This window comes from Micropterus dolomieu, linkage group LG22, assembly GCF_021292245.1.
Source record: "Micropterus dolomieu isolate WLL.071019.BEF.003 ecotype Adirondacks linkage group LG22, ASM2129224v1, whole genome shotgun sequence".
NCBI classification, from domain to species: Eukaryota; Metazoa; Chordata; class Actinopteri; order Centrarchiformes; family Centrarchidae; genus Micropterus; species Micropterus dolomieu.
The window spans coordinates 7,665,824-7,677,969 of NC_060171.1; the positions used below are offsets into that span (position 1 = coordinate 7,665,824).

The 12,146-nt window shown below is 40.8% G+C and overlaps 1 protein-coding gene across 5 annotated transcripts in view; it reads right to left on the reverse strand.

Annotated features, from left to right (window-relative positions):
* Positions 1-12,146, reverse strand: part of LOC123961276 (pleckstrin homology domain-containing family A member 7-like) — a 150,499-nt gene that overhangs the window by 99,256 nt on the left and 39,097 nt on the right. The window contains exon 3 of one of the 5 annotated variants that reach the window (XM_046036521.1): positions 5,300-6,387. The exons of the other annotated variants lie outside the window; for them this stretch is intronic. Coding sequence (XP_045892477.1) covers positions 5,300-5,370 — 71 coding nt within the window. The 5' untranslated portion in view covers positions 5,371-6,387. The remainder of the gene's footprint in view (positions 1-5,299; positions 6,388-12,146) is intronic. 5 annotated transcript variants of the gene reach the window in all.

A 12,146-nucleotide genomic window follows, 5' to 3' on the forward strand; every position in this document is an offset into this window, starting at 1 on the left:
ATTTTGAGTGAGGTCATGTCTCAGAAATCTGTGTATGTCTCTTTGGAGCAAAAGTTTTCTACTTTTCTACGAAACGCAAGGCACACTGTCCTCATTCAAGGCTTATATTCTGCAGCACTTTTAAGTTTCTCACCATTTACTTTTACTATTAGCTTTTCATTTAAACACCTTTGTGAAATAAAGGCAAAAGGCTAGCCGAGATTTACTCATTTCTGGCAATGAACATTGTCACAACACACTTATGTTCCAAGAAATAAGGACAAAATCCCAACATACTGATATTGCTTTTGACAGTGACTTTTCTCCTACCTTCTATGGCCCATACAGACACCTACACTTCCCCAACAAGTGCTCAGCATCTCTGCTCTTCCAATTCAGCCAAAAGAGGTGAAGCCTTCGATGTCAGCAGCCTTTGAGAGGTGCTCTAGGCTACGGTCCGTTCATCTGTACCGTACCGATGACTCTAATGAACCCATATCCTTCGCATCTTGTTGTAATTCAAACTGCTTATGTTCACAGCTGCCTTCTGTCCTCTCGGCTCTGATCCTCTCACTGCTGCCACAGAACACACACCACATTTGATGAAACAAACAAACAAAAAAACACGGATTGCCCTCGCCACCAATGGCTTTCTGGGCTGGATTTAGCCACTAAACATTCAGTGAACTCTCTATGTCCCTGCTTAGAGAGAAAACAACTTTGTACTTTTCCTCCCACTTCTTAAAAATGTAGGCAGGTTGAGACAAGGACAAATCTAGAATTATAAAGAGGATGACATTTGGACACAGTGTCTAAGAATGTGAAATGAGCTTGAAAGGTTGGCCATCAGAAAATACTGTAGATAAATTGAGTTAATCTGGATAATGAGCACAGGGAAATTGCTGACATTAGAAAAATGTCAGCAATGTTTTTTTTTATAATTCTTATTTAAATTCTGAGTTTGCATTGTTCCCCTATAGGCTGCTACAGTTCTATGGTTCTTTGACTCATATGAACAATTCATGGCATTCATGCTCAAAGAAACAAGGCTGTCACGGAAATATTGACAATCTGGAGATGCAATCTTTTCTAACAGCAACAATATGATACCATGAAACTATAGTGCCTTTCTCGGTAAGCGAAAATGAAAATGTTCAGACTGAAACGGCGAACACTTTCTACAGAGAAGCTGCTAAATTATCCACATTGCATCGCAATCTGATATTATACTGATCAAAATCTTTAGATTCTTCAGATTTTTTTCTTTGAATGTATCACTCTGTGATACAGTTGGCATCACTATCAAGATGTTGATAATATTTTTGATATTAGTGAATATGTCCCTAATGTATGCAAAAATCTACTTCCACTGTTATGCAATATATTATATGAAAACTAACTGACATCAACAGTTAACCCACCATCCTTTTACCACATCACCACTGCCTCAGACAAACCACAATGTCAAAGAAACCACAGTCATTTCAGCGCTATTTCTTTAGTGCAGTCCCATCCAAATCTGCTGCTGTGACAGCCCGGCTTTTGTGACATAAGGGCGCCCTCCCTGAGAGTGACTTGTAGGGAATTCATTTTGTCAAAGTGTCATTCGCATCAAACATCCAGCCGCAGCAGTGTGTCAACACTCAGCAGGAGGAGAGGACAGCTATAGAGACTGAATGACAGTTTCTCCTGGATACTCCCAAGATATGATGCTAGGTCAGATGCTTGTACTGTGGCCTTTTCTTTGCACATTTCCTGTGCAATTCTCTTTTTTAGTGTTGTGAAAAAAGACATTCAAGTGTGAGTGTACCAGGGATGGTAAATCAAATGTTGGACACATTTAATCAGATTTTTGGATGATTTTAGCATCTAAGATTTGTTTTATTTTCTTTCCGGTACTGGAAGCTGGAGGCAGGGCCATTTCCCCTCACTTTGTCCCAAAATAGTCTATGCTCCAACCCTCGATTGTCTTATTTCTGAGTTTATGCTGGTTGGTAATGTGAAGTTGGCATTTTTCTTTCCCAAACAAACTGGGCAAGAATGTCTTAGTCAAATGCTTCCATGAATCAGCTACTGTACAGTAAAGTGACCAGTAATAAAGAGCAATGGCATTCATTTGATAATATTTGGTAGTTCACTAAGGAAAAAAGTGAATAGGCTGTTGAAGAGGCTGTGAAAAAGGATTCTCCAAATTTAAGGAGCATCAATTTTAATTTCACAAGATGTTTTACAAACTGTCAGGGGCATTCTCTTGTCAATTAAGTTTTTTGCATCATTTACAGTTATCACACTCTCCTCATAGTTATTTCTGCTTTGCCTTAAGATGATAGTTTAACACTAAAAGCTCATCTTTATTCCTTCACTAGCAAGGTATCCTTTTACGCAAATGTATTTCATGACCTAAACTAAAGAGGACAGGGATAGCACCACTGTAATAGATTTTAGTTCTTCTTGCTGGGTTTCATTTATTACACACATTATTCAGTCCACGTTTAGAGATTAGCAGGCGATCACAGACACTTTACCAATTAAATATTTGAGAGAAGTTGAGGTGGCTCTTAAGTTAAACCGAAGAAAATTCTGAGTTGTTGGAAATTGCATTATGAAATGATTGTGTCTATGTATGTATAGCTGCAGGAGAAAGTGTGGTAGAGCACTTTGTCTGTGTGTGTGTGTGTCTGTGTGTCAAAGGCTTTCAGACAATCTGCTCCATTCACCCCCAACTGGGCCACCAGCCCAAAGCCATTTACATCTCTGAGCCATTGTGAGGCTGACAGCCCTGCACACGCGCGTACATACACGCGCGTGTGCAGTACAAGATACACAAAGGTTAAGGGCACACCAGTACACACCTTTGTGGTGTCTGAGTAACTTGACACATGCAGTGGTGCGAGTTTGAATCTGTATCATGACCTTTGTCACATGTCACGCCCCGTCACTCACTTTTTCTGGTTCTATCCAGTGAATGCTCTATGTTAACAGTGACGCAACATATATACACAGTAATTTACTAATCTCTGAAATAATTTCTTGCAATTATCAAATTTGTTCAGCCTATTGACACCCCCCCCCCCCACCCCACACACACACACACACACACACACACACACACACAAATACAATCAATACTGTGAGGCAAACACACACAGGCCCTCATTAAGCTTTCATGCTCACCTCAAGACTCCATGGTTGACCGACGCTGCCGGCTTATGCTGGATTAGCGGCCCAAACAACTGAGTCTGGCTAAGGACTTCCTCAAACAGCGAATGAACACCTTTTTATTTGAATGTAAAGACAACTGATTAAGCAGAGGAATGGGGGTGGAGTCTGGCAGTGTCAATGATGCATGTTGACAGGTGAGGGAATCATTAACTAGAGACAGCCTCGCCAAAGGGAGTTCATAGAACGAGCTTCTGCCACTGCTTCTATCTCTATTTTTTTTAATTGCCTTTAGGCAGACTGAATTACATGAGCAAGCAGTTTGACAGTTTTGAAAGATGTCAATAATAAAAAACTTTATGATTTTATTGGAGCGACAAGTTCAATAATTAAGCCTTATCGCTTCTCCCTCCAAGATAATCAAATATTTAATTTCGGTGCTGTCCTCTTTTTCGTATCCTATAAAATTTTACCATATCACCTTAACTGTAAAATTAAAAAAACATTTACCCTCTTTTGTCAGTGAGATGTAGGTGTTAACTTTAATGTTTTAGTCAGCAGTCAATCTTCCAATATGGAGGCATGTGCAGGTGAACAGAAAATCCCCCCAGAGCACTGTAAATCCAAAAAGAGGATTAAAAATCAAGATGAGAAGATGGGAAATAGGCTACAAATGACATTGAAGCAACAAGGAGGACGTAGATTTGTTTAACAAAAATAAAAGAAGAGGAATAAAAGAGGAATAAATCTGTTAGTAAATAGTTCATCACCTTCAGCAATCCAGTTTGTTTGCTGCATCTTAAGCATGTCAACATTGCATTTATGCAAAATGTCAAATCTGACTTGAATCCATGAGTTGATTGGGCTACAGGTGGAACATTCATAGTGTGAGTCAGAGCACTTCACTATGAGAGACTAGAGTGGGAGTGAATAGCGATGGTTAGTTTGTTTTGGAGCTCAGGGCTATTTCCTGGATTCCTCTATACTCTCTTCCTCTCTCTCTCTCTCTCTGCCATGAGCTGGATGATCTGACAGGTCATTGACCTGCCCAGTGGTCTGAGGTATGACTCACTCATCAGCTAAATCCCTCTGCCCCCCGGTGCAGACCACCCCTATCGCTCCTCCTGCTGGTGCACAAACACTGGCAAATTTATATGAACTATGGGCACAGCATGGATAGATTTAGAGAAAAAATTACAACTACTACTTTCAGTTGCCCACATATAGGCAAGTACAGAAGTACTGTTAGCATGTTAGCAACATTTATCATGCTATTCATTTTTAAACTATGTCCCCATTATAGGGATTTCATAAATAACTAGTAATGTTGAATCAGTATTCTGGTGGTTGAGCTCAAGCTGCCTTTAGAGGTTAGGGACTATTACAGTATCCGACAGAAAGAGAGGTGTAGGCAGGGGTCTGTTCTCCCCTCAGGGAATGAGGATTGATGGTGTTCATTTGAGAGTGGGTCACATCTGAAACCTTGTGATAAATGTAATGATGTCATTACTGCTGCAAGAGGGGGGGCCATGGACATAATGGAAGAAAACCACTAAAATCTTATGTAATCTGTTTTAATCCAGTGTTTTTTAAGAGATAAAACAGGTTATAGCCATTTGTTCAAATATAGTATGGCTAATAAGCTCAACGACCTTACTGTAGGAGTGTTTTTAGGTAACATGAGAACAACCAGCTCAGTGTTTTGATAAAGCATTTCTATTTTCCAGTCTTGTCACACTGACCAACAAACCTGCCCATTCTTTTATTCTATACAGGCAAAACCAGTTTCCTGGTTCTATTAAAACTAGGTGCCAAATCAATTTCCTGACAAACCAGTTTGACCACAATCTGTTCTTCGGAAAAGCTTTACAGTGAACAAGGATGCATTAAATCAGACTCATTGGATCAACTACTGTCCCCAACAGCAATAACAATTTTCTGAATAGTGGGCCAAGCACTGACATCTGAGGCACACCAAAGATTTAAATGATCAGAATCACTTTATCACCAAACATGTTAAAAACATAGTTTGTCAACTTTGTGAGACACAAGCCCTCACATAAGACCTCAAAGCAAAAAGCAAAAGTGACTTCAACAAGTTACTGTAACAGCATGGAAAGCAGAAGCAGTCTGGGTACACATTGGGATTGTTGTAGCATACCTGCAGGGTGCATGGTAGAAGGGATATGCGGGGTGAGGTATGTGATTGCAGTATCCTGACTGATTCCACATGGTGCTTCTCTTGTTCCACGTGATAACAGTTCACAAGTGCCGCCGCTGTTTCTTTCTGCTTTCTATTTCTAGTGCTGTGGAATCAGACACAGGCTGCTGGGAGTCACATTAATCAGCGTCTCTTCTCTCGCCTCTTCAGTGGCTCCATGGGGAGAAAACGAGAGGTGGTGGTGGGTTTGAGAGCAGGGATTACTGAGAATATGAGCCCAAACAGAGACGGGATGATGTCAGGTGAGTCAAGTCTGGTGTGGTTTACACACCTGGAAATGAAGTCTGCCGCCAACCCCCCACGACAACCCCACAACTACTCAGCCGAGTCTCAGACAATTGCCCCAGGTGAAGTCTGACATCACAGGTTACTCCTTTAAACCTGCTTCGAGCCAGTCATTTTCCCTCGCGTCTCAGGTGTAATCAGGTTTAACAGATGTCTTCGAGGTTACCCTTGCTGAGCTGTACCTTTTGGCTGTTGAATTACGCGTAATACGTGTCTTCACCTTACATCTCAGTGATTCGGCTCGGCAAAAATCTACATCAGACAGTGTTGAAGATAAGCAGCAGATTTCAGAGACCTCGGTTTCTCCAGCAATTGCTGATACCAAACAGGAGCTGTTTATGTCTTTTACACGTGCAGAACATTCTCTCCAAAGTTCACAGGTACAACATTTCCATCTCTTCTTGATATGAGCAGGTTAAAATCCACAGCCCCTGCGTCCCTCCACTGTATCTAGTTTGTCTCTGAGGTAGCCGGCTCCTGCACAAGCGCTTATTTCCCCAATCACAGGCTTCCCACTGGCTCTCCAGCTTCACGAAACAGCAGTGCACGGAGCTGAATGACTGAGCATACTCACAGAGAAAAATAGAGAGAGCGAGAGAGAGCGAGAGAGAGAGAGAGAGGAGGGAGATGGCAGAGAGAGAGCAAATGTATCATACGTGTAAGCGAGAAAATGAGGAAGAGGTAAACAGTGCGGTGATGCATTCCTTTTCCCGCCTCATGCTCGTCTGGCAGGATACACACCGCTGAGAGGACGAGAGAGAGAGAGAGAGAGAGAGCGTGACAGTGTTTACATGCACACAAAAATGTGATTACAGTGTAATTTGAGACCTGAATACAAACCAGGCAGAGCCCATGTAAACACCTTTACTTTACCTTGCCAGGGCAATTATGATGGTAGTCAATTGTGGTTGTATCATCACAGTTGAGTATGTAGAGGTTTTGTAAACTGAGGCCAGAAAATGTGTTATACACCTTAATTGCATTTCTTCAGGTACTGTATGAACACTTTGTGCAAGTGTAGGTGCTGACATTGAATATGTTCTATCAGGAGGCTGTGGATCAGATAATGTCACTAGGGATGGGTTGTTTTGTGATTGTAGTGCCGATGCTAGAGCTGAAAATTAATTGAAATTTTATCAAAATTGCAATATGGCCAAGTGCACCATCCAAATCACAGGGGATAAAAAGGTAAAATGTGTCACAACTAGGGTGACCAGATGAGAATTAAAAAATTCGGGACAGGGGAGTTGGTGGTGGGCGTGGCCTTCAGTACATTACATTCAGTGTCAACAAACCATAAACCACGTGAAAGCCAAAACGCAAAATGCTAAAATGTTTATTTTTGTTCATGAAGTCAACTGTCTGTCATTAGAAAAAAAACACAATGACTGTGTTGTAACAATATGTAAATCATGAGCCATAACATAAAAGTTTTACATAAAACTTAACTTTATTCATTTTATCAGTGCAGTGCCTATCACATCTGTCTAGCGTGTCAGAGCTCTCCTTGCCCGTGGCTGTCCTTGTGACTGCAACTTCTACTTCTGCATCTTCATCTACACTAGAAAACTAAAAAGGGCAAAAGAATTACTGTGTTACTTTGTGGCTATTCACAAGGTCCATAATACCCTGTGGCCCGTGCTGTAGCCAATGGAGAGCTGAAACAGTGCCCATCTGTGGGCAACACCAAAAGCATGTTTCACAACGATCAGTATTTAATGTTTTATTAGTCTAACCAATCAAAACTCAGGTTTAGTCATTTTTGACAAATCTATGTGTTTTAACAGACATGTTAAATCTGTGGTTCGTTCCCGTTTTTTCCCATCTCAGGAACATTGCTAAGATTAGATCTGTGGTTTCAAAAAAAAAATAGGGATGGAGATGCTTGCTCATGCTTTTATTTCTTCTTGTTTGGATTATTGCAATGTACTGTACATTTGTTTAAACAAATCCTCCATGGACCGACAGCAAGTTTTACAGAATGCAGCTGCATTCAAGACCAGCAGGAGATCGCACATTACTCCTGTGCTTAAAGCCCCCCTCCAGTGTATTTTGACATTTCTATGATATTTCATATTTTTCTGAGTCATTTCCTTACAATGTTGATTACCCACATAGTTCGCCAAATAGCTTAATTTTGTGCTCAAAGTTGTAAAAGTTGCTTAGTTGTTAAAACGGGGTGGTGACGTATGACTATAGTAATTCCATAAGTCATACGTCATTCTCCAAGCTTGCGCAGGTGCACTGTCACGCCTCGTTAAGTCAGAGCATCAAACCGATAAACATCGTTGCGAGCTAGCTAACCAATTTATCATATAATTTACTTAGAACTTACAGTAGGTATGTCTCTGTGTCTGATTGTTGGTTTGTCTTTCTAGTTTAGTTAGCTAAGTTAACTAAGTTGTAGTTAGCCAGGTGTAGTTAGCTTGCATAGTTATTGCAGAAAGTTAGCTAACAGAGGGTCTTCATTTTTATTTTTTAGTTTCTTCCTCTTGGTTTAGTGTGCTGTTCATTTTCATTATGGCATTTGTGTGTGCGATGTTGGAGGACAGATGACAGAAAACGCTTTCACACTTTCACCTGCTACCGTCTTATAAACAGTCTGCAACATGCGTTTTACTGACGGCCGTTCTACCAATGCATCGGCAGAGACAATGGTATCAGAAGTCTTTACATACAGTTCAACAGAGTAATAGACCCCCCACATCCCCGCGGTAAAGTAAGCGCACCACAAAACGTAGTGGGAGTTATCGTGTGCAGTGCGTGACAGGATCTATCGCACGCACGCACACACTTCTGGTCACTCTCGGAGGTCTTCCGGCCAAGATCTTTTAACTTTTCCCAGAACACGTTTTAAAACAAGAGGTAATCGTGCTTTCTGTGTGGTGGCTACAAGGCTCTGGAACTCTCTCCCTTTAACCTTGAGAGCGTTGGATTCTGTGGTAACTTAGAAAAGACCTAAAGGTTTTGTATTTTACGTTGTTGTTTTTATTTTATTTTATTTTTTACTGAAAAGTACTTTGTGACCACTCTTGTTTGTGAAAGGTGCTATATAAATAAAGTCTTACTTACTTAGTCTAATTTTCTAAATAGGTCGGGATTCGGGACCACTGCTCCTATTTCAGGGCTGTCCCGAATTTATCAGGACGTCTGGTCACACTTCTCACATCATACCAAAATAAAGGAACCTGCAAATCATATTCTCCAGATATAAGGGAACATGCTTGTTTGGTACAAACCTCAGCATCACATCATCATATTAATATTTTTTTACAGAGCAAATTAAATGCAGAAATTACCATCCCCACTAAAATTATGACTCATATTGCAATATCTGTCTAAATTCCTGTAAATTTCCCATTTCCAGAGCCAGGGCTGTGAAGGAAAACCTGATTTTTTTAAGAGCACATACAAAAAGGGACAGCTAGCAAACCATGAGGAATATTCGCTGAATTTAACTAAAAAGTGTATTGGATTACAATCACATACAATCCCTTTAAATGGTGTCATAACACCAATAGCCATACAAGAACCTTTAAAATAGGAAATATCATATCAAATAATAAGTGAATAAAATTATGAATCTAACCACACATGAGATGCCAGCTTTCAGCACTTGAATGTTTTATTACACAGCAACTACAGAAATACTGTAATTCGGTCCATACCAAAAAAATAATGGAGGTTCTAGGCCTAGCCATACAATGTGTGCCAATTAATTCGCTAAGTTGTCAGCTATTAAACTGATCGCCAACTACTTTGAGAATCAATTCATCGGTTTGATTAATTTTTAATAACAAAGTCAAAATTCTCTGATTCCAGCATCTTAAATATGAATATATTCTGGTTTCTTTACTCCTCTATGACAATAAACTAAATATCCATGGGTTTTGGACAAACAAAACATTTGGAGAAGACATCTTGGGCTTTGGGAAACACTGAGCAACATTTTTCTTAAATTTCTGACATTTTATAGACTAGACTAAACAACTAATCGATTAATCAAGAAAATAATCAACAGAATTATCAACAATTAAAATATTCATTGGTTGCAGCCCTAGTACACATGCAACTTCAAGTAAGGGCTGATACAGATATATAGAAAGCAGAGTAAAAGCAGACAGTCTGTGTTAGTCAACAGCAAGTTATTCACAGTAGCCTACAGCCTGACTGCAAACCTCCCAATCAGCACATGAAGCCTGCAGGTGAGAGGTCACCTCTGTGCAGCTAAACAGAGATGTGTCCCCGGAGTGGTGGACTACTCCAGTGCCCTACTAAGCAGAGCACTGTCATGACCCTGCTGCAAGGACGACCTCGCTCCACCTGGGGAAAAGCTGGTGACACAGCTGAGAAACTGGCAAAACGACAGCTTCACTCAATGCAGGTTAAAGTCCAGACGTGTCATCTGATAGGGGAGGGAGTGGCATGAAAAGCTAAAACCATGTAGTCACTGATTTAGCTCCTAAGCTTTTGTTTTCTTTTTGATTTCACTAAAGGGATTTTCACTTCACAACCCTGTTAATGTGATAAGGAAAGTTGTTAATTGGTGCAGAGGAGTGACATCAACTCTTATTAGATAATATATGGAAGTGTGAATGTTTACTGGTTGGGCTTTTCCCTTTGAGCAGGTATATTCAGTCATTTATGACATCTTACACCCTGTTATGACACTCTTACTATCATCTTGCATCACAGTCCCGTGTGAAGTGAAAATTCCTCAGCCTAATGAGAGAAGGGGCTCGTTTCACAAGACTGTGGCATTCACACTTGCAAGAAACAGTTTGCAATCACAAAGGGGAAAACACCCATCAGAGAGGGAATGTTTGGTCATGGCATTCATCATCCACTAAAAAATATGGGTGGACACTTTGTGGTGATATGCTGCCCACAATTTGTTTTGAGTGTTTTGGAGTTTTATCTATTTTGGTCTCTGAAAATGATTCACATGTGGTGGAACTGTTCACAACTCACTGACATATGTGTGATACAGGGGTTGCAAGGAGACATTGCTCTAGAGCTGAAAAGATTAGTTGATTAGGTGACTGACAAATGTATTCAGAAACTATTTTGATAATCAACTAATAGATATTTGGGTTTTTGATTGCTGGACAGACAAAACAATTAGAAAATGTCATATTGGGCTTTTGGAAATAAAAATGACATAAGGATTTTTTTTGATTAATTAATTGAAAAAATTATCAGCAGATGAATAAAATAATTGTGAGATGCAACACTAAACTTGCTTTAATAATATTTGTATTACATTTAAGGACATTTATTTTTGAAACAAATGTTTGATTAAGCCTAGTTCACTCTACATGATTTTTAGCCCAATTTGCCGCTCGGAGAGCTTGAAGACCGTCCGGTTGTGAACGTGTGAAAATCAGCGGTCTATCGGCGATTGCCAGTCGTTATGTGTGAACTACACGACGACGCATCAAAACGGCTCCCCAACACATTTCTGACACATATCTGGAAGAGTCGACCGACAGCAGGCAGCTGGCAGAGCAGGCAGCTACTTTTTCACTACAAAACACTTTGTGTGTGCTAATCCGTTGTTTCACCCATATTTTTTGTCTTTATAATTGGTATGTTTATAATAACAAACAGCAGCTGTTTTGTCTGTAGGTTCACGTCATTTCCCGTTTCACATTTCACGTGTGTTTTCTTGGCAAAACGTGGTTTGGAGACCCCCTGTCACCGATCAGTCACGTAGTGTGAACGCCACAACGACTTCAGACTCCTGTCACAAGACGGCAAGTTGTGTAGTGTGAACAGCACGGCCATCGGCCGACGCTGAAAGTCGTGTAGTCTGCACAACGCATTAGTGGCACTGGTAAGGTTAAAGCCAGGCAACTGGACTAAATCAGACACATTTGGCCAAATAATGTGTGGGGTGAGGAGTCACATATCCCCACCTGGTGACCTCTGACATAATACAGACTTGAATGTATTCACACAGCCTGAGGGAACATAATCATCTGTGGTGTAATTTGGCTGGCTACACCAGGCTGTGGTGTGGTGAGAGTGCAGACAGAGGGGGGAAAAAGGAGGACATTGGCTGAGAAGCAAAAGCAGGGAGGGTTAGAAAGAGAGGGAGGGAGGTGATGAGGGATTGGTAGGGATGAAAAAAAACAGCAGAGGTGGGAGGAAAGGAGGTGGGCCTGCCTGTCTCCCGCTGTTTGTTTTTGTTGTGAAATTTAATTCCAGAACAATCTAACCAGGGTTGGGAAACACAGGGGACAGTGCTCCTACCTTTCTCCATCCTCTCTCTGTCTTTACTCTCCCTGTTTGAAGACGCAGGTGGACTGACACCACCTTTGCTCGCCTATCCACCCCCGCACAAACACACACACACAAACATGAGAGGTGGACAATCTTCTGCACAGCCTCAGTGACGCACAGATGTAAGGTACTTTAAAACATATTCATATGCACATTCATGCATATATCTACAAGCAAACAGACGAGACACAAACAGACACGCACGTCATCGTACAAA